This window comes from Panthera tigris, chromosome D3, assembly GCF_018350195.1.
Source record: "Panthera tigris isolate Pti1 chromosome D3, P.tigris_Pti1_mat1.1, whole genome shotgun sequence".
NCBI lineage: Eukaryota > Metazoa > Chordata > Mammalia > Carnivora > Felidae > Panthera > Panthera tigris.
Genome location: NC_056671.1, coordinates 45,452,108 through 45,476,215, shown reverse-complemented (window position 1 = coordinate 45,476,215; position 24,108 = coordinate 45,452,108). Strand labels below are relative to the sequence as shown.

General features: G+C 36.7%; 1 protein-coding gene across 3 annotated transcripts in view; it reads right to left on the bottom strand.

Moving 5' to 3' along the window:
* Nucleotides 1–24,108, bottom strand: part of RBBP8 (RB binding protein 8, endonuclease) — an 89,853-nt gene that overhangs the window by 20,741 nt on the left and 45,004 nt on the right. For all 3 annotated transcript variants that reach the window (XM_042962181.1, XM_042962182.1, XM_042962183.1), the window contains 6 exons: nt 12,829–13,004; nt 9,421–9,525; nt 5,314–5,411; nt 3,362–3,471; nt 950–1,838; nt 744–867 (listed from right to left, as the gene is read on the bottom strand). In XM_042962181.1, coding sequence (XP_042818115.1) covers nt 744–867; nt 950–1,838; nt 3,362–3,471; nt 5,314–5,411; nt 9,421–9,525; nt 12,829–13,004 — 1,502 coding nt within the window. The remainder of the gene's footprint in view (nt 1–743; nt 868–949; nt 1,839–3,361; nt 3,472–5,313; nt 5,412–9,420; nt 9,526–12,828; nt 13,005–24,108) is intronic.

Genomic DNA, 24,108 nt, shown 5'->3' with positions numbered 1-24,108 from the left:
AACAAAAAAAGACTCCCTTAAAAACACAGCAAAATTATGAAAAAATTAACATACATATTAATTAAAAGCAAAGAAAAGATTTTCTAACAAGAAGCTTAAAAAACCCCACATTAATAGATATATACATATGGACAGGCTACCTATGGAGTGAGGAACAAAGTTTGGATGATGAAAATTCTACTTTATGTATTTTAAAATTCCATATAGTTTAAAATTCTTAAAGCTTTTGTAAAGAAAATAAATAACATGGAAGAGGTAAATCCACGAAATCGCATATAAAAGTAGGTATTAAAGACAATTACTCAATTCATTTTTTCAAAAAGCATGAGAGCAGGAAAATCATATGTAAAATGAAACCAATGAGAATCATCCCATAAACACAAATATGCAGGAAGAAATAACATTTTCTCCTAAACAATTCAATATATCCAAAGAATGTATATACTATAACACTCAAAGTCATTACAAAAGAATGGAAATACTTTTTAATTTTTTTTTAGTGTTTTTTAATTTATTTTTGAGAGAGAGACACAGAGCAGGAGCAGGGGAGGGGCACAGAGAGAGGGAGACACAGAATCTGAAGCAGGCTCCAGGCTCCGAGCTGTCAGCACAGAGCCCGATGCGGGGCTCAAACTCACAAACTGCGAGATCATGACCTGAGCCAAAGTCGGACACTTAACCGACTGAGCCACCCAGATGCCCCAATACTTTTTTTTTGAAAATACTATTTATAGTATACATACCTTGACTGTTTTGTACAGACTTTGTTTTAGCAACTCTACATGGATTTAACTGAAGAACAGATGTAAGTTCACATGCTCCATGGACTGACCTGCCTATTTTTACTGGCTCATGAGAATCAGCTCCCTAAAACAGGAAGAATTATTAGCATCTAGATAAAATCACAAACAACTCTTTTAATAAAAATACTTGAACATTTGACACTAACCTTCACATCATCAAAAAGATTGTCTGTCTCTAAACTTTCACGCGGACGTAGAGGGATTTTAAAGATGGGATTTTCTTCCTTGATTTGTAATGGTGTTTTATTATCTGGAGATGATTTACCCAAAGACTGGAGGACGCACGCCTGTAAACAGGGCTCCTCTGGGGAATCTCTGGTTAATATACAGCTCCCACTTAAGGTCTTTCGGCTTGAGGAAGAGCCCTTGGGAATGGGCTTCAGGGCCTCATAGAGAGTCACTTGCCTAAATCTGACTTTAGAGGTCTCACTTCCTTGGCTTTTCTCTTGACGCTGAATAGCTGAAAATCGATCAGACAGATCCAGAGGTTTATCCATCACATAGTCTCCATTCACAGAAGAATGACTATCCAGTAAAAAAGGAAAAGCATTTTCTTTATCAAAAGAGGCCTGAGGGTAGCTTCCTTCATCTTCACTTTCTTCCTCAATTTTCTTCCTTTTGGATGTTCTGCCTCCCAGTGATTTCAGTGGCACTGCATGTTTATCAGTGACAGCATCTTTAATGTGATCAAAACTATCCTGTTCACTTTTGGGTTCATTTATATTTTTATTTATAAGCATCTGTTTATTTGAAGATGACAGGCTAATGATCTTGTTCACTTCAGACCCAAGATTATGCTGTGTGAAAAGGGCATTATCTTCAGATTTTGAAGTTGTTTTTCCTAGTCTAGAATTAGAAGTGTTGTTGAAGGGTGCTGTTTTCAAAAGGTTTTTTTTCCCAGTCTCTAAGAGAGAAGGGGACAAACTTGTATTCAAACCTAAACTGCGTTTCACATTAGAGGTAGCTCCAAATACAGGAGATGATACCCGAGTAGTTAACTCTTCCTGAGGAGTCTTTGAATTAGAATCTGAAAACCTGAAAAAATAAAGAGTGGTAAAAAGAAATAGGGTAAAAGTTAAAAGACAAGCATATGAGAAAACTTACACTAATATAGAATATAAGTAGTGAGGTCTTAGCCATGTATTAGACTCAAATAATTAACCAACATTTGAAATAGGGTAGAGTTGTCAGCTTCTCTTCATTTGGCTGACAAAAAGCTGAGGAAAATGATACAGTAAATTTATCTCACTACCTTGATATTCCTCTCCATAAATATTTTTCCTAGTAATTTAAGCAATTTCACTATATACGAAAATCATAGCTTAATAAATTCACTGGGGACCTAAATTCTTTTGTTGTTATGAAATCTTATAATAAGTAACTTCAAAAAATAAAAATCTTATACTACAGAATTGAACATAACTTAAGACCTAGCCTGCTTCTAGCAGAGGAGACAGTTATGGTAGTAGAAAGAGTATTAGGTTTCAGTTAGAAGATGTGGCATGGGTAAGAGCTCTGGCTCTAGTTATTAACAGCTATGTAGTATTAAATAAGACATTTAACCTCTGGGGAGCTGTGTTTTTGTTGACTAAAAATGGGAGTAATCAAAAACCTACTTTCATGAGTTACTTTGATGACAAATTAAATGTGATATATGTATCTAAAACCGAAAGCACCTTTTTTTAAAGTTGTCTTTCTTTCTTTCTTCTTTATCTCTCTCTCTTTATTTATTTAGGGGTGCCTGGGTGGCTTAGTCAGTTAAACATCCAACTCGATTTCAGCTCATTACCTTGTGGTTTGGGGGTTCAAGCCCTCCATCAGGCTTGGTGCTGATAGTGTGGAGCCTGCTTAGGATTCTTTCTCTCTCCCTCTCTCTTTACCTGCTTGCTCTCTCTTCCTCACTCTCTCAAAAATAAATAAATGAGAGAGAGAGAGAATGAGAGGAAGGGGCAGAGAGAGAGTGGGGGAGAGAGAGGATCTCAAGCAGGCTCCACACTGTGAGCGTGGAGCCAGATGAGGAGCTTGAACTCACGAACCATGAGATCATGACCTGAGCCTAAATCAAGAGTCCGATGCTCAACCAACTGACCTATGCAGCCCCTGTGCCCCACTGCTGAAAGCACTTTTAAAAAAGCAAAATACTACACAAATATAGATAAGATTAGTTAGTGGATGTTCTGAAATTAGTAAATATGAGACACAACACAATCTTGAAAATTCACCTAAGTTTATAAATGCATTTTATATAACATCCATATATAACATTTTTTTGGAAATACAGACACAGAAGGGATGACTGGATCTTTATAGAGGCAGAGTAACAAGGCTGGACTCTGAACTACTGCTTGATAGAAGTATAAAAAGACCCCCAAAATAATATTCCTCTCTCTACAGTAATGCAAAAAGCCCTCAATTGACCATGAACTGGGGAAAAATATTTTTAAAATAAAAATTAATACAATATGCTGACAGAGAGAAATCATTATATTATATGGAACTCAACTGTAATGAGATCTCACCAATAGTCTGCAAGTTATTATTAAAGTGCCCCAAATTACCTTAAAGTATCTTCATTGTTTCTTACAGATTCCTCAAAAGATTGTTTCTTGTGATCTTCTAGACAATGATAGAGTTCATCACCAAGAGGGCTCATGGGACCCTGAGATTCCTTCAAAAGTAAAATATAAAGTATATAAATACAATGGAAGATTATTCATTCTTAAAAAGGAATGAAATGTTGATACATTCTGCCATTTGGATGAACTTCAAAAACAGGCTAAGTGAAAGAAGCCAGACTCAAAACCCACATCATGCAAAATTCCATTCACATGAATTATCCAGAATAGCTAAATCCATAAGGACAAAAAGCAGCCTGGTGGTTGCCAGGGGTTGTGGGTAGTCGGGAATGAGGACTGAATGTTTAACAGGTAAAGGGTTTATTTGGGGGAAGATGAGAATTTTTTGGAACCAGAGATGTGGTAGTGTGTAGTAATACTGTGTAATACTGTGTAGTACTAAATGCCACTGAATTGTTATGCACATTTCACAATAAAAAAAATATGAAGCACTTTTAAGTTTAGAGAGAGAAAAGCCCCAATATTTTACATAAGCACATTCTATTACTCATATGCAAAACTCCATAAACTCCAATTCCAAAAAACGTTATTTAGATGGGGGGAAAGGAATAAAGATAATTATTTACACTGACAGAAGATGAATTTAAAAGACTCCTTCAGAGAGCAGTGTTTCTCAAACTTTAACATGCATTCAAGTCAACTCGGGATCTTGTTAAAACACAAGTTCGCTTGCAGTTAGGTCTTGGGTGGGGTCTGAGATTCTCTATATCTAATAAAACTTTAAGGTGATACAGATGCTATTGGCCTGTGGATCATACCTCAAGAAACATGTCTTTAGAGATCAGCTCCCTTAATTTATCTGGTGCTTAAACTACTTATTTGTCAGATTTATGGGTAGGAAGAATTAGAAACCATTAAAACACATTTAAAGTTCAAAGGTTAAAAATTACCCATTACCACTTGAAGAGGGATTTAAAACTTAGAAAGAAAAAAATCTAAACATAATGAAAAATCAACTCAATTTTTATTTATTTTATTTTTTAATGTTTATTTATTTTTAAGAGAGAAAGAGTGCCAGCAGGGAGAGGCAGAGAGGGAGGAAGACACAGAATCTAAAGCAGGCTCCAGGCTCTGAGCTGTCAGCCCAGAGTCTAACGTGGGGCTTGAACTCACGAACTGTGAAATCATGACCTGAGCTGAAGTCAGATGCTCAACTGACTGAACCACCCAGGTGCCCCTCAATTCAATTTTTAAAACTTTAACAGCAAGACAATTTTGTAGGAGCACATATACATTTACTGACTAAAGCAAAGGAATACTATTTTAAAGTGGTATCAAAATAAAACTTAAATAAATAAAACTTAAAATTCTGCAATTTTAAGTTTTCTATTTTTAGGTACCAATTAAGAAACAAAGTGAATGTGTCTGATATAAAGAAGTACTAAAACAACAAAAATTAATTCATGGGATAAATTTCTGACCCAATCCCTAAGAATCAGATGGCACAGAATCAGATGAACCCGAAGAATTCAGCCTGTTTTCCAAATCAAACCCTAATTTAAAGGATATTGAAAAATCCCAATAAATTCTGAAACCAACCTTAAGGTTTAAGTCTTCAGTTAGATGGAACAGGATAGGGGTAGGTAGGATAGAGTAAACAGGAAAGGGTTGGCCAAACCCTCTATGCCATCATCACTTCCCTAAAATTTTGGCTCAACCCACAACCTATATGCCAAGAATTCTAAAGACCCCAGATTTCTGGGACTGCTGGAGTAGAGACTATAAATAGGCCTTTCTAACCACATCAATTTTGTTCTAGGTCTTTATCTGATGACCCTGGGATAAAATAATTTTTCTTTTGCTTAATACTCTAAACACCAACACTAAAGGACACCAATTAATTCATATTTTCACCAAACTAAACAATTACTTACAGATTCTTCTTGAACACTAAGTCCAAGTGTTTCAGCAACAACTGTAGCCAAATTAAAAGATGACTTATCAGTAGGACAACGGTTTGTTCCATGTGTTTCTAAGTTAGGAAAAAAAAAACAAAACAAACCAATTATACAACTGTAGAAATGACATGTATTGAAAAATACAAAAAAGGAAAGTAAGAGGCTCAAAGAACCACTTTACAAGATAGCACTGAATAATTTTAAAATTCTGTGCAAAACATCTGTGCCAAAAAGTTCAAAATATCTATTACAAATGGCAATAAATTGCAGGTATCTAACATCTACATCTGCCAAACTTTTTCAGCTAAGATTTCCTACTTTTCCTAAATGGACTGAATGCAATGGGCAGATTATTTTTCTCATTGTCACTCAGAAAAAAAAAAAAAAAACCCAAAAAATCATATATAATTGTGCTGGATTTCTTGTGCCCTAAGTTACAGCATGAATATAAAACCATATTTATAGTGCCTTTTATGACAATATACTTTGTAGAAGAGATTTTCAACTGCATTATTTTCAAGATTTAAGCTAAATACAGAAATCACCTGTGTTCAAGTATTTTACAAAGCTTTATATATGCAGAGTTTCAACCAGTCAACAAGTATTTATGGAGCACATACTATGTTCTAGGCATGTGTTAGGCACTTGATCAAAGGAAAAAAGGTTCTTGTCCTCAAGGAGCTTCAGGGCTTATACGGGTGAAACAGAAAGTAAAAAATAGAATCGCAATAAAATGTGATACACATTAAAGGAACACTAAAGGTGCATATAAGTGGTGATTTAAACATAAAGAAAGGATTCCTAAATCTGCCTTGGGAATATCAAGGAAAGATACACTAAGCGATGCCTAACCTGACCCTGGAAAGAAAGAGGAACTTGATAGGTCAAAGGGGCTGGGGACAGAAAGAAGGATTCTAGGTACGTGTAAGGGCTCAGATATGTCAAACAAAATTGCATGTTTAGGGAACTATAGGTGTTTTAATTGCTGGGAATCAAAATGCAAAAGCTATAACAGTAGTAGGATATGAGCCCAGACAGGTCAGTGAGGGATTTCTCTCTCTCCCACAGGGGTGTGGAGAGGTGAAGAGTGGAATCTATACTTTATTGGATTCAACTAGAGGGAATGGGAGATAATACAGAAGAGCTACTGAACACAGACTACTTTTTCAGCTTTGAAGAGAAGCTGTAGCTAAGAATGGAGACAATTAAGAGAGGTGTTATTTTTATTCATATTTAGTCATTTATTAAAAAAAATTAAGTTTATTTATTTACTTGGCAGAGAAAGAGATAGTGTGAATGGGGGAGGGGAAGAGGTAGAGGGAGAGAGAGAGAGATAGAGGGACAGAGAGAATCCCAAGCTGGATCTGCACAGTCAGCACGGAGCCCAAGGCAGGGCCCAAACTCACAAAACCATGAGATCATGACCTGAGCCAAAACCAAGGTTGGATGCTTAACTGACTGAGCCACCCAGCCGCCCCAACAGGGGTTATTTTTAAAAGATGGAAGATAACATGTGCATATTTTGAAAAGAACGAACTTGCAGAGAAGCTGAAGATTTAAGAGGGCAACGGAGGGAGCAAAATCCTGGCAGCAGCAGAGGAGAATGTGCCCCAGAGTGCAGACAAGCAAGGATCTACCACTCAGTGTTACATCCTCAGGACCCTTTGCTAGACAGTCTGTCCTCCTCTCACACACACACTAATATGAAATGATTTCTTAGCTTTTAGAGTATAAGTTTTGTACTCATACTAAATGAGTAAGTGATTAACCTTGACCAACCCTTCCAACTGGCATCTGGATCCCATCTCCCCTTACCTTTTCACAGATGTAGTAACAGTTTCCTCTTTCCTTAGAATGACTCATTTCTTTCTCTTTACTTGATCTTTCCATCAGCATAAAAATATGCTGCATATGCTGTACTATCCCATCTTCTAACATCCTAGCTTGGCCCATTTTCTCTCTAGCTACTGTCCCATTTTCCCCTCCCCTTTACCACAAAACATCTTGAAGGACTTGTTTACAAGTGCTCTCTGCTTTCTCTGCTCGCTTCTCTTGAGCATGCAACAGTCTAGAGGAATACCATTACACTTTAACAGTTCACGTTAACACTCAGAAGATCTGCATGTGACCAAATCCAATAGTGAATTTTCAGTCTTCATCTTGCCTGACCTATTAGCACAGTCTGCCAATTGACCACTCCTTTCTCTCTCCACTTGGCTCAAAGGACACTACTTTATCTCAGTTCTTCTATCTCCCTGGCAGCTCCTTCTCTGGTTACTTACTTTGTTGGTTCCTCCTCATTTTCACAACCTCTAAATCACCACCTAGACAGTTGTAATATTGCCTCTAAAGAGGTGAAAAATGGTTATTTGAAGGCAAAATAATCTTTTTATACATAAAGCACTTACATACATACACTCATACAGTGTATCTGCAGTACTGAAATTTCATGGAAAAATAATTAGCGGAAAAAACATCTTAAAAGTTTAGTGTGGGGGTGGGAAAAACAGTTCAGAATCACTACTTAAATTTTTAAAAAATGTTTATTTGAGAGAGAGAGACACAGTGTGAGTGAGTGCAGAGTAGGGGCAGAGAGAGAGAGAGAGAGAGAGAGAGAGAGAGAGAGAGAGAGAGGAAGAGTGAGAATCCCAAGCAAGTTCCACGCCGTCAGTGTAGAGCTCGACACAGGGCTTGATCTCACCAACCGCAAGATCATGACCTGAGGCAAAATCAAGAGTTGGACGCCTAACCTACTGAGCCATCCAGGCACCCCTTATTTTATTTTTTCTATCTAGGCTCCACACCCAGCATGGAGCCCAACATAGGGTTCAAACTCATGACCCTGAGATCAAGACCTGAGCTGAGATCAAGAATTGGACACGTAACTGAATAAGTCACCTAGGTGCCCCTGAGAACCACTACCTTACATAATGAAGCACCCCAGAGCTTAGTACTTGAACTTCTTCTCTTCCCTATCTACATTCACTTGCTTGGTAATCTCATCCACCTACATGCTAACAATTTCCTTTCATATCTCCATCTTAGACCTTTCTAAACTCAGATCTAACTACTCATCCAAAGTCTTACCTGAATGACTCTCCAGTATCTCAGAATATTCTCAAAACCAAACTTCTGATTTCTAACCACCCCTATCCCCACCTTTATTCTTCTTTTTTTTAATTTTTAAATATATTTTTTTTTGACAGAGTGAGAGACAGAGCACAAGTGGGGGAGGGGCAGAGAGAGAGGGAGACACAGAATCCAAAACAGGCTCAAGGTTCCGAGCTGTCAGCACAGAGCCCGATGAGGGATTGAACTCATGGACAGTGAGATCATGACTTGAGCCGAAGTTGGATGCTCAACCAACTGAGCCACCCAGGCACCCCTCTCCACCTCTATTCTTGAACCTGATACTCCTAGTCTCTTTCCTCTTAATAAACAGCAGCTCTAAAGAACAGAGTTGCCCAAACCAATCTCCCCTTCACTCACACTGTTCTGCCCTAGTCATGAAGGCTTCCTTACCATTCTTCATAAAGAACCAAATAGCATGCTCATCTGAAGGCCTACGAGCTCTGACTTCTCTACCTGGGATGCTCTTTCCCCCTATGTCCATATGACTTCTTTGCTTCCGTAAATCTCTTCTCAAGCGTCAATTTTTAAAGTAAGGCTTTCTAGTCTCTTTTCTGACCCAGCTTCAGAACACTTGCTTCTACCTAATATGTATTCATTTTCTTTCTCCCTCAACTAGATTACAACCTCTACGAAGTTAAGGGCTTTGTTTTCTTCAGTACCTGGTATACAGTAGGTACTCAAGTATTTGTTGAATGAATGAATAAACCACAGTAAAGCCTGTTTACTTAAAATTATTAGCAATTTGTATTAACATGGCTAGGGATATTAATATGACTACAGATATTAATATGAATAATGGGACATTATTTTCCAATATGAAAAAGATTACTACACAACCAACAATACAAACAAAATCATATGGAAAATATTGTGTAATTCAGACTTCTGGCCACTCTTCCTTACCAGTAACCACAAATTATAAACTTACGAAGCAAATCTCAATATGCTTACTAGACACTGGGGATTGACTCTGATCACAAGTGTCAGCCACCAGAATTTCACTTTCATTAGGTTTATTCTGTGGATGAATTGAAGACTTTGGAAGTTTTCTGAGTTCTAAGGGGAAAAAAAGAAATTACATATAAACAAACAATTATGATACAAAATATTATTTTGATAAGCCAATACAAACCTGTCCTTAAGTGCATTAGAAGTCTTATTTTATTGATTCTAATAAAAAGTTCATTCCTTTGGTATCACTAAGAAACAAAGCTGGAAGTTAGGACAGAGAGAGGGATGAGAACAGATAAGCTTCTTCTGACCTAAGTTTCCTAGAGTTGTAATGTTTTAATGCATCTTTTCCTTATGTATTTGTTGCAAATCAGTCATTCATTTAAAATGAATACTGCATCATATACCTCTGCAATCTTTTTTAGAGCTTTTATTTTCTGGAAGGAAATCCTGAAACATGCTTTTTTAGAAAGCATTCCAATATTTAAGGATTTAATTCAAAGAAAACCAAAAGAAGCACAAAGTAAAGGGAAATAGACTTATTAATTATAACTAGAAAATAATATTATAACACACTATAAACTTTAAAATAAGCAAGGATGAGGGGCCACCTGTGTGGCTCAGTTGGTTAAACGTCTGACTCTTGATTTCCATTAAGGTCATGATCTCATGGTTTGTGACTATAAGCCTGGTATTGGGCTCTGCACCCACAGTGCAGAGTCTGCTTGAGATTCTCTTTCTCTCTCCCTCTCACTCTGTCCCTCCTCCACTCTCTCTCTCAAAATAAATAAATAAACTTGAAAAAAAAAAAAAAAAGCAAGGGTGTGGGAATGCAAGCTGGTGCAGCCACTCTGGAAAACAGTATGGAGGTTCCTCAAAAAACTAAAAATAGAACTACCCTACGACCCAGCAATTGCACTACTAGGCATTTATCCACAGGATACAGGTGTGCTGTTTCAAAGGGACACATGCACCCTCATGTTTATAGCAGCACTATCAACAATAGCCAAAGTATGCAAAGAGCCTAAATGTCCATCGATGGATGAATGGATACAGAAGATGTGGTGTGTGTATACACACACACACACAACGGAGTATTACTCGGCAATCAAAAAGAATGAAATCTTGCCATTTACAACTACGTGAATGGAACTGGAGGGTATTATGCTATGTGAAATTAGTCAGAGAAAGACAAAAATCGTATGAATTCACTCATATGAGGACTTTAAGAGATAAAACAGATGAACATAAGGGAAGGGAAACAAAAATAATAAAAAACAGGGAGGGGGACAAAACAGACAAATATGGACAACAAACAGAGGGTTACTGGAGGGGTTGTGGGAGGGAGGATGGGCTAAATGGGTAAGGGGCACTAAGGAATCTACTCCTGAAATCATTGTTTCACTATATGCTAACTAATTTGGATATAAATTTTAAAAAATAAAATATAAAATTAAAAAAAAATAAGCAAGGGTGCCAACTAGTCATTAAATCAGTTTTAAAATAATTTGCATGGCTCAAAATGGTTATATTTATACATATATATACACACACATATATTTTAATTTTACTGACTGATGTCACTTTATTTAAATAAATAAGTTTAAAATTAAATTTTAAATAAAACAATTTTTTTTTAATTTAAAGAGAGAGGGAGAGTGCAGAAGCCAGGGAGAGGGAGAGACAGAGAGAGACAGAGAATCTCAAGCAAGCTCCATGCTCAGTGTGAGATTACTACCCACGCCGAAATCAAGAGCTGGATTCTCAACTGAATGAGCCACCCAGGCACCCTGATCTTATATTTTAAAACCAAAATTTCAGATCCCAAGTAAAAATGATTAGAGCAAGATTAAAAAAGACAAATTAAGTTTTAAAATAGTTACAGGTTGTTCTCATATGACAAAGAAATAAACCAGAAGCAATCATACAAGATATAAAACAAGACTTTCCTAATAAAGAAAATTATGATGATTTTTCTAGGTATTCTTACAGATGGATTTAAACATGATCTAAATTATAAATGCTTACCTACAGTGATTCTGTCTGATAGACTAAAAGGCGACTGAATGTTCATTTACTTAAATGTTTATTTTGAGAGAGAGAGAGAGAGAGAGAGAGAGAGCGCGGGAGCATGAGCGGAGGGGCAGACAGAGTGAATCTCAAGCAAGCTCCATGCAGTCAGTGCAGAACCTGACGTGGGTCTTGATCTCATGAACCATGAAATCATGACCTGAGCCGAAATCCAGAGTTAGACACTTAACCAACTCAGTCACCCAGGCACCCCTGAATGTTCATTTTAGATCCAAGACCTTATTTTTTACTTTAGTTCCTAATTACATGTAAGATTTTTAACAGTTCTTTTGTCTTCCACTAGATGGTGATGAAAGCTCATATAAAATGGGGAAAAAAAGGTGTCAATTTTCCAATATCAAAGAATAAGATCTACTTATTATTTTAAAGGCATAGGTACTGTAAACAGTTTATTTTGAATTATGAAAACATCTCCAGAAGTATGTACACCACTTCCCTCCAAATGCTTTCCTTGTTATAAACAATTAGGGTTAAAAAGAAAAGTCTTTGCCATTTACTCCAGATCAACATTAAAAGAAATAATCACTGCATCGTATCACATGATAAATTTCAGGGCTACACGCAAAGGTAGTTCCCAAGTATTTAACAGAAATGGTAAATGGGCCTGGAATTAGAAATATGCCACTGATAAGCCATAAAGTTTATACTTTATAGAGCCATTTCTTGGTCACCATCAATCGCTACAAATTATAACAAAAATAGCCAGTTAAAACTACTGGTGGGAGTAGCTATACTTAATGCATGGGAAGTACAAAAGTTTATAGCCAAGAGGATCTTTATTTGAATTCTGATTCATCTACTTACTTGACAGGTGACCCTGAGTGAATTATTTAACCCCTCCAAAGAGTGTACCTTTCCTCATTATAAAATGAAGATGTTGACAGCTCCCTTCCAAGCTTGTCATAAGAATTAAAATCTAGTAATAATGCATTCAAATCGCTCAGTGTATTATTACCTGGCACACAGGTGAAAATTAATGTTAAATTCCTTTCCCCTTTCCTTCTAATCCCACTCAGATATATATACCCAGGAATATTTTTTAAATAAAAGGAAAAAAGAAAAAAAAACCATGTACCACATTTATAAAATGCTGGATGTTTACATATTCAGATAAGCAATGAAGGCCTGTACATAATCTAGACAGAAAATGCCTTCCCAGTCACTTCACTAACGGAAGTTAAACTTACAGTTGTAATAGAAGCTCCCTGACTGATGACTATCTTCCTTCCACTAGATGGAATAACAGAAAAACGCACCATACAAAAGAATACTTTTTCATATGAAACCAGATAACTAAAATGAAACTCCAGTCCTTACCATTTGTACACACAGACTGCTCCAGCTCAGTGTGTGCGTGTTCTATGTATCGGACATGGAGGTTCTCCTTTCTTCGTAGCCGGTTAATGCCAGAAAAGGAAAAGGCTGTTATTGGTGAATCTGGAATAACATTTTCCTCAGATTCAAGATCAGCTGCTTGATGCTGTTGATCATTCCTAGAGGAAAATAATGGCAAATGGAAAAAAAAAAATTAATTCAACAAATATTTACTAAAACATCTCTACCTAGTATGGAGCTACAAAAGAACATAGGTATAAAGCTATGAGAGACGCAATTCCTTGCATTTAATGTTCCAAATCTAAATATAAGGATTAGAGAAGTACTCAAATGATTAGAGTACCAATTGGGGAATATTATTGTGAGAAGTGAAGTACAAAGTGTAGTTGGTGGTACCTTGAGGTAAAATTAAAAGAATCTCAAATGGCAGAGAAAATGAGCAGAGGATCCACACATCTGAGTAAAGGCACGCAATACTGTGTACTTGGTGTTAGAGGAGGGCAAGCTGAAACTACATGAAAAAGAGCCTTGATTAAGTGCGTGCATAATTTAGAAAGCAAGAGGAAAAGAACTGATGAAGGTTTCACAGCATGGAAGTAACGTGACAATGTAGCAGCAAGACTGCAACACTGACTGGAACAGAAAGAAAGAAGGCAAGGAATCAATTAGGCAGTGGCTATAATGGTCCAGGCAAGAGTTTCTGTGGGTTTGAACTAGAATGTTGAGAATAGCTATGGAAAGGAAGGGACCAGTATTAAACACTGGCAGAATTAACATGACTTGGCAAGTGACAAATAAGGGATGAATAATACTAACACTGATAATATTATTGTTGGAGGTTTATACTGTTGGGTACTGTTCAAAGTGCTATGTGCATCAGTTTAATTATCACAATTGTAGGAGCTATTAATAGTACTCTCATTTTACAAACGAGAAAGTTAAATCACTTACTAAAATAGTAAGGAGCAGAAGCAGGATCTAAATCCCAGCAGCCAGATTCCCAGGACAGTACGGATAAACATTCAATATGTTATCCTTAGTACAGACTATGAGATGAATGACTGATCACAAGTAGGATTCAAACTTTGAGTTTCTACTGCTACTTCTGTCCAGGCCCCCTTAGAGTCTACTCTCAACACATCAGTCAGAAAAGTCATATTAATACTTAGTCATATCATGTCACTCCTGATTAAAACCTGCCATATCTCCCCATTTCACTGGAAACACAAGCCAAAGCCCTATAAATGATTCACAAGGTCCTACATGATCTCATTGTCTCCCTCCCCTACTACCTGGGATCTCTTTATACTATACTCCAATCACTCTCACTTCCTCAAGGTTCCTAAACATACCCAACTTGAGTTCTTTCTCTAGCTCTTCCTTCTGCTTGGAATGCTCATCCCTAGACATCACTTACTTAGTGATCTCATTTCCTTCAAGTCTTTGCTGAAGTTTTACTTTCTCATCAGTGCCTATCTTAAACATGCTATTTAAAACTGTACCCTCTTGGGACTCCTGAGTGGCTCAGTCAGTTAATTTTCCGACTCTTGGTTTCAGCTCAGGAGGAGTTCATGATCTCACAGTTCTTCAGAACGAGCCCTGCATTGGGCTCAGTGCAGAGCCTGCTTGGGAATCCTCTCTCCCCCTCCCCCACTCATGCTATCTTTCTCTCTGTGTCTCTCTCAAAAAAAAAAGTGGGGGGGGTCTTAAAAAAAATTGTAACCTCCTTCCCATACCTTAGGTACTCCTGTTGCTTGTTATTTTGCTATTTGCTTTCTCCATGGTATTTATGGCTTTTGAATATAGTATATAATTGACTTGTCTATTGCTCACCTGCCAGAATGTAAGCTCTAAGAGGATAAAGAATCTTTGGTTCATTGTTACATCAAGTGAACATGAGTAGGCACTTGGTATGTGCTCAGTAAATATCTGATGAATGAAGGAATATGAGAGATCCCCAGATTTCATTAGAAAAATAAATTTGTGTTGATTCAGGCATATGTTTTTGCCCAACTCAATTCAGGACCAATGGTACCTAAAGACTGGGTTTGGACTGAATTGTGGTTATTGAGTAAATAATTAATTTTTACTCAATTGAGTTTCCCATTACTGACTTTATTGACCAATTCTTACCAGTTAGTCAGGCATTTAGGCTTTATGTGACAAAACCAGTCTGTCTATTATACTCATTATCAATTTGTAGTACTATTTCCAAACAAAAAGTAATGAACATCTTATAACTATGACCAACAGAGATTAAAAAAAAAATTACAAGATTAATTACTCTTAACACAGATTTGTATCTTAATTTCCTGGGTAACACCAGTATTACTTGTGGTCTGTAATCCTATATTCTATACTGAGGAAAATCTTTAGAGCTAATATCTAATTTTTAACTGTCTTATTCTGGAAAAACAGAGTAAATTAAGGTCATATGAGAAAGACTTATAAATTAATGGAGTGTGAAACCTACCCAACCTTGCTTTAACTAATCACGTCAGAGGCTATCCACCTATTAGTCATGAAAATTCAACCTGGAACATGAATGAGTCACAAGAAACTGATTTCCTGGAACAGTCAATCTATAAGTAGCTGGGATCACAAAAGGAAAACAAAAACAAAACTCCAAAAAACCTAGATCTAATTAGAGGTGCAAACTAAGTAAACAAGTGCTGGCTTTATCCTCTTTTGCCATAAAAGGGGGGAAAAAAACCCAAATAACTTCCATGTATTAACAAAGTTTCTTCTTTAAAGCATTATATCTCACTCAGATTTTCTGAGAAATGTTAAAAAGTTCATGCCACAGCTTTAGTTAATTATATACACTGGTCATCTTTCTTCTTTCACTTTTCTAACAGCCCAAGAGTAAATTTTTGATTGTCTGTTTTATTTGTTGGCCTCCCTCCCTCCCTTAAATTCCTGTCACAACAACTTTAGTTGTTCTTTTTTTCTAAAGACCTATAAAAGTACAGAGTCTCCCTCTGTAAAGAGTCTACACAAGTTTTTAACATTCAGCTTTTTTCCTCTGAAGAACTTACAGTGAGTTAAAATATAATTTAAACTTAATGGAATAGTTATAGCCATTAAGTTCACCTAAACATTTTGGTTTTCAAAAAAAGGAAAAAGGTCTGTACGCTATAAACTATTGAGTCCAATATCTGGATCTTTTGGAAATAGTATAAGTTTATAATATGAATAATTCAAGTAAGACTAATTTTAGGGGCGCCTGGGTGGCTTAGTCGGTTGAGCATCCGACTTCGGCTCAGGTCATGATCTCACGGCTTGTGAGTTTGAGCCCCGTGTTGGGCTGTGTGCAGACAGCTCAGAGCCTAGAGCCTGCTTTGGATTCTGTTTCCCTGTCACTCTGCCCCTTCCCCACTCATTCTCTCTCTCAAGAATAAACATTAAAAAATTGAAAGACTAATTTTCAAAAGTAGAGCTATTAAACCAGTTGTACTTAGGACCTGCTTAATTGAACATCTAGCTTCCTCAGGAAGGCATGTGACAGTGACTCTCTTGATACCATCTCATGAAGAGTGATAATGAAGGAAACGCCTCAGGGCCCCATCCTCAGGCAAATTTTATTTAACATTTTTTAAACGATACTTAATGGAATATTCACATTTGTAGAAGACATAAAGCAGAGAATGAAAGCTAACCTAACAGATGGCAGGAAAAAAATCAACACATGAAAAACCCCCAAAGGTTGGAATAATGGGCCAAATCTAACAAAATAAAATAGAGCAGGAGAAATGTGAGATTATAAACTTCAATGAACTGAATCAGAAGAGAGAGAATCCAGGCTCTGCCACCTACACAGGTAGATAACCTTCTGAGGCTGTTTTAGCACAAAATTATAGAAAGAGTATACAGTCTCTGAAGTGAGGTACACCTGGGTTCAAATGCTAGGTCTGACACAACTCACACTGGGTAAATCAGTTAACCTTTCTGAGCCTTAGTACCTTATCTATAAAGTATGGTACTGTACTCTCCTGCTTCCTTTTTGTAGGAAGGCTGTGAAAAGGAAGCAATATATGTAAAGTCATAATCCAATGCCCAAATAATAGTATTTAATCAATAGTGCTCTTCTATTTATTTTTTAAAGATTCAAAAAAAAAGTTTATTTGTGCATTATATGCCAACAAATTGGGCAATCTGTAAAAAATGGGATAAATTCCTAGAAACATATAAACTAACAAAACTGAAACAGGAAGAAATAGGAAATTTGAACAGACCCATAACCAGTAAAGAAACTGAATCAGTTTATCAAAAATCTCCCAACAAAGAGTCCAGGGCTGGATGGCTTCCCAGGGGAATTCTACCAAACATTTAAAGAAGAGATAATACCTATTCTTTTGAAGCTTTTGCAAAAAAAATAGAAATGGAAGGAAAACTTCTAAACTCATTCTATGAGGCCAGCATTACCTTGATTCCAAAACCAGACAAAGACCCCACTAAAAAGAAATACAGACCAATTTCCGTGATGAACATGGATGCAAAAATTCTCAACAAGATACTAGCAAACTGGATCCAACAATACATTAAAAGAATTATTCACCACAATCAAGTGGGATTTTTTCCTGGGCTGCAGGGCTGGTTCAATATCTGCAAATCTATCAATGTGATACATCACATTAATAAAAGAAAGGATAAGAACCACATGATCTTCTCAATAGATGCAGAAAAAGCATTTGACAAAACATAGCATCCTTTCTTGATAAAAACCCTCAAGAAGGTAGGGATAGAAAGAACATACCTTAATGTCATAAAAGCCATATACGAAAGACCCACAGCTAATATCATCCTCAATGGGGAAAAACTTGGAGCCTTTCCCCCTGAGATCAGGAACACAACAGGGATGTCCACTCTCAACACTGTTGTTGAACATAGTGTTGGGTGTCCTAGCCGAAGCAATCAGACAAGAAAAAGAAATAAAAGGCATCCAAATTGGCAAGGAAGAAGTAAAACTTTTACTCTTTGCAGATGACATGATACTCTATGTGGAATACCTGAAACACTCCATCAAAAAACTGCTAGAACTGATACATGAATTCAGCAAAGTATAAAAACCAATGTCATAAAACTAATGACAGAAATCAAATGCATTTCTATACACTAATAATGAAGCAGCCGAAAGAGAAATCAAGGAATCTATCCCATTTAAAATTGCACCAAAACCCATAAAATATCTAGGAATAAACCTAACCAAAGAGGTAAAAGATCTGTACACTGAAAACTATAGAAAGGTTATGAAAGAAACTGAAGAAGACACAAAGAAATGGAAAAACATTCCATGCTCATGGATTGGAAGAATAAATATTGTTAAAATGATGATACTACCCAAAGCAATCTATACATTCAATGTAATCTCTATCAAAGTAACACAAGCAGGGGCACCTGGGTGGCTCAGTCATTTGGGCACCCGACTTCAGCTCAGGTCATAATCTCACAGTTCATAAGTTCCAGCTCCTCATCAGGCTCTACAACTGCTGGTGTGGAGCCTGCTTGGGATTCTTGTTCTCTCTCCTTCTTGCTCTGCCCCTTCCCCACTTGTTCTCTCTCTCTCTCAAAATAAGTAAAATTTTAAAAATAATAAAAAAAAATCACCAGCATTCTTCACAGAGCCAGAACAAACAATTCTAACACTTGTATGGAACCAGAGAAGACTCCAAATAGCCAAAGCAGTCTTGAAAAAGAAATCCAAAGCTGGAAGCATCACAATTCTGGGCTTCAAGCTATTTTACAAGGCTGTAATCATCAAGACAGTATGGTACTGGCAAGAAACAGACACAAAGATCAATGCAACAGAATAGAGAACCCAGAAATGGACCCATAAATATATGGCCAACTAATCTTCAGCAAAGCAGGAACGAATATCCAATGGAAAAAAGACAGTTTAGCAAATGGTGTTGGGAAAACTGGACAGTGACATGCAAAAGAATGAACCTGGACCACTTTCTTACACCATACACAAAAATAAACTCAAAACGGATGAAAGACCTACATATAAGACAGAGAACCATAAAAATCCTAGAGGAGAAAACAGGCAACAACCTCTTTGACCTCAGCTTCAGCAACTTCTCACTGGACATGTCTGAGAAAGGGAAGGGAAGGGAGGCAAGGGAAACATGTCTGGAGGCATATCTGGAGGCAAGGGAAACAAAAGCAAAAAAATGAACTGCTGTGACCTCATCAAGATAATAAACTTCTGCACAGTGAAGGAAACAATAAAACTAAAAGGCAACTGACGGAATGGGAGAAGGTATTTGCAAATGACATATCAGATAAAGGGTTAGTATCCAAAATCTATAAAAACCTTATCAAACTCAACACCAAAAAACAAATAATCCAGTGAGGAAATGGGCAGAAGATGTGAACAGACACTTTTCCAAAGAAGACATCCGGATGGCCAACTGACACATGAAAAGATGCTCACCATCACTCGTCATCAGGGAATACAAATCAAAACCATAGTGAGATACCACCTCACACCTGTCAGAATGGCTAACAGCAACAACTCAGGCAACAACAGATGTTGGCGAGGATGCAGAGAGAGAGGATCTCTTTTGCACTGCTGCTGGGAATGCAGACTGGTGCAGCCACTCGAAAACAGTATGGAGGTTCCTCAAAAAATTAAAAACAGAACTTCGCTACGACCCAGCAATTGCACCACTAGGTATTTATCCAAGGCATACAGGTATGATGTTTTGAAGGGGCACATGCACCCCAATGTTTATAGCAGCGCTATCAACGATAGTCAAAGTATGGAAAGAGCCCAAACGTCCATCGATGGATGAATGGATAAAGAAGATGTGGTGTATATATATACAATGGAGTATCCTATGACCCAGCAATTACACTACCAGGTATTTATTCAAAGGATATAAAAATGCTGAATTGAAAGGGCATATGCCCCCAATGTTTACATATGCATTATCAACAATAGCCCAATTATGGAAAGAGCCCAAATGTCCATCAACTGACAAATGGATAAGGAAGATGTGGTGTGTGTGTATGTGTATGTGTGTGTGTGTGTGTGTGTGTGTGTGCGCGCACATACACACACAATGGAATATTACTTGGCAATCAAAAAGAATGAAATCTTGCCACTTGCAACAACGTCGATGAAACTGGAACGTATTATGCTAACCAAAGTAAGTCAGAGAAAGATAAGTATCATATGATTTCACTCATATGTGGAATTTAAGAAACATAATAGACAAACATAGGGGAGGGAAGGGAAAATAAGATAAAAACAGAGAGGCAAGTCATAAGAGACTCTTAAATGCAGAGAGCAATTGAGGGTTGCTAGAGGGGTGTTGGGTGGGGAATGGACTAAATGGGTAATGGGCATTAAGGAGGGCACTTGCTGGGATGAGCACTGGTGTTGTACGTAAGTGATGAATCACCAAATTCTATTCCTAAAACCATTATTACACTATGTGTTAACTAACCTGGATTGAAATAAAATTAAAAAATAAAAATAAAATAAAACTAAGTTTATTTATGTGACAGAGAGAGAGAGAGAGAGAGAGAGCAAGCATGAGCAGAGGAGAAGCAGAGAGATTGGGAGAAAGAGGATCCCAAGCAGGCCCCGTGCGGTCAGCACAGAGCCCAATGCAGGGCTTGAACTCATAAACCATGAGATCATGACCTAAGCTGAAACCAAAAGTCGGTTAAGCATCCAACTCTTGATTTTGGTTAGATCATGATTTCGAGGTTTGTGGGTTTGAGCCCTACAATGGATTCTGCATTGACAGTGCAGAGCCTGCTTGAGATTCTCTCTCTCTTTCCCTCTCTGCTCCTCCCCCACTCACATGTGCACATACACTCTCTCTCTCTCTCAAAATCAATAAATAAACTTAAAAAAAAAAAAAAAAGGAAAGATTTAAAAAATTAAAAAATAGGGGCACCTGGGTGGCTCAGTCGGTTAAGCATACGATTTCAGCTCAGGTCATGATCTCACAATTTGTGGGTTCAAGCCCTGCATCGGGCTCTGTGCTGACAGCTTAGAGCCTGGAGCCTGCTTCAGACTCTGTGTCTCCTTCTCAACCTAATATGAAGCCATGACTCTGAAGTCCTGTATGTTTATCAAAAACAACACGTCTAGGGGTGCCTGGGTGGCTCAGTCGGTTGAGCGTCCGACTTCGGCTCAGGTCATGATCTCACGGTCTGTGAGTTTGAACCCCGCGTCGGGCTCTGTGCTGACAGCTCAGAGCCTGGAACTGCTTCGGATTCTGCGTCTCCCTCTCTCTCTGCCCCTCCCCTGTTCATGCTCTGTCTCTCTCTGTATCAAAAATAAATAAACGTTAAAAAAATTAAAACAACAACAACAACAACATGTCTACAATTAGATAGGGAAGACTTTGACTTAATGGTTCTAGTTGGCAGTAAACCCAATAAAGAACATCCAGGACTATTCACGTGTTTTGACCACATTAATTAATGTAACTAAAAAGACACAGAAAAATGGTGAGGGCAGTATTGCCCTATTGGTCATACAACACCTAGAATACTGAATTCTTAATTAAGATATTGACAAACTAAAACATTAAAAAGAAATGGTACTTTGAAGTTGTGAAGTAATGACGCCTGAGTTAATGAACAGAGGATATTTACCTAAAGAAAAGACTCAGGAGGGCCCTGACAGTTCTCTTCATGAATGCAAAATAGAAAAGGGGGTAAAAGTTGTTCCAGATGCTCCCAGAAGGCAAAATTAGAATCAACAAATAACCTGTAAGTAGATTTATTTCTACACAAACTTAGAAAGAACTTCCTAAAACCTCACTAAAATTAAACAGGCTTGAGAGATTAAGCTTATGGTAGAGGTGTTCAAACAATGGCTATTTGTTAAAGAAGTTACATAAGGAATTCAATTTAGAAAAGTGTTGAATGAAATGAATCCTACAGTTCTTTAAGTGTATAGACTCCTTTGACCTTCACTGATTCAGCATATCCATTTCTCAAAACAAAAAGAACCATGACCTCAACATTTAGTTTAAGTATTTGTTGTTGGTGACTGGTAGTGTTGACTATATGCATATATATATACACACACACACACACACACACACACACAATTAACTTTATAACAGCAAATTTTTCCTGACTAATTTCTTACTACAGTGTCACTAAATAACTGTCCTACCATATAAGATATCTGTAACATCAAAACCAGCTTAGGTGAGTCAGGTTTTACTTCATTTAACAAGCAGAATATAAGTCAAACATTTTTTCTAAAGTTCAGATGTATTTCAGGCACTAACAGCATAAGGTTACAGTGGTTTAGGTAGTCAAAGAAAATACTTGCTATTTTTTTAAACTGTCAAGCAAAAGTAAATTTTTTTAAGGACAGCAAGCTACTTTGAAAATAAGGTGACTAATGAGAACAACTATCTTAAATTTCAGAACTGAAAGACATACTAGATAACAACCCCCTTCACTGATCTGATTAAGCCATGTCCGAAATAAAACATGCATACCTTGAAGTTCATCTCTATCCTTAACCTTTACTATAATTTCAAACTTTAGCTTTTATTTTTCTAAGATGCCAATGAGCTTCAACAGACAAATTTGTGACTTTCAGAATACTAAAAATAATTCTGAGTGAATCTGAATTTGTATTTCACGAGGTAAATGACATTATCTAATTTCAATTCACTTTATACACCTTGGTTTTGGAGGCATTCACTCTTTAATTCTGTATTAACCTCTATATGTTCATTGTCTTGTTTATCTTTGGTATTCATAAATATCAAGGCTGAGGTGTTCAAAATACCATAAGCTACCTGTAAATCACTTCACAGAACATTAATTAATTTAAGTCAACCATCACTTATCTGAAATCTTTGGAACCAGATGTGATTTGGAATTCAGATTTTTTTTATCATGAAGGGTAATACAGAGCATATACAGCTTATTATGTAATACCTCCAGTGGCACCTGAGGCATCATTCTGTAGTCAAACACACTGATATTTTCATAGCAAAGCATAGGGATGTTCAAATGAAGTGGGATAAATAAGGACTATAAATAGCATTCTGTGAATTAAGGTGAGGTTAAATTGTGAATAACATCCAAAAAAAAACTTTTGAATTTTAGAATTTGAGTTTTAGAATCATGTATAAAAGATTGTGGATGTGTGTTCTAGCCTCAACATGCATGAGTAAAACTGGAAAGTGTTGACATTTTCATACATACATGTTTAATAATCTCAGTCTAATCCTATAGCCTTCTTTCCTCATCTATTATCTCCCCTCAAAATTCCCTTTGCTACCAATATTTGTGAACTGATTAACATTGGCGGAATATCAAAATCCTACTGAATATCCATTACTTAAAAGTATACGGATAAGAATGTTAATTCCACCTGTGAGATGTGTTTATACATAAGACAATAACTATTCTAAGCAAATTAATATGTTATACCTGCATAGTTTACCAAAGTTTATAGAGATGCCCACTCAAATACAATAGAAGATCTAAGAGCCCTATAAAAACCATTAAGACTATCCTGAATCCTAACTCTTAAAATATTTCACAAGTTTTATATAGATGGGAACTAAGAACTGGCCATATCTCAACCCTGTGACAGTCAGACCATACTCAGAAAAAGATTCTTTGTAAAGATACTGTTGAATAATGGAAAGAACAGTGAGTGGCCTTTAAGTCAAAAGATAGGAGTCTGAGTGATAGACTTAGTGAGACCATAGCACGTTATTTGACTTTTGTGAACTTCAGTTTCCCTCTCTATAAAGCAGAGATAATAAAACTACCTTAAAGAATCATAGTGAGGATTATTAGATATAAAAAACATGAAACACAGAATAAAAATTATTTTTATTCTTTAAGAGAAATGGGGGGAGAGGAGCAGAAAAAGGAAGAAGTTCTCAGGCCTGAGAAATGTGTAAGAGGAAATTAATTTATTCAGATTGCTTTTATGAAGCTTTTGGGTCAGGGCTTTGAAAAGGAAACAAATATTTATTTAAAATATAAATATTTCAAATAATTATAAAAATTAAAATGCTTTAAATTAAAACATTCTGGTACTTTCTTTATATATACACTAACCTAAGAGATGCATACACTCTTCATATATACTCCCAAAACACAAATGAAAAGTGATTTTCTTCTTATTATTGCAGAAAACTTTATAACTTTTTAAAATGAAATCCGCAACTCTTAATGCCTTTACAGTGTCTATAGCTAGGTATAATAAAGGAAGAAAAGTTGAGGGAAAATATTCAATTTGCTGCTGCAATT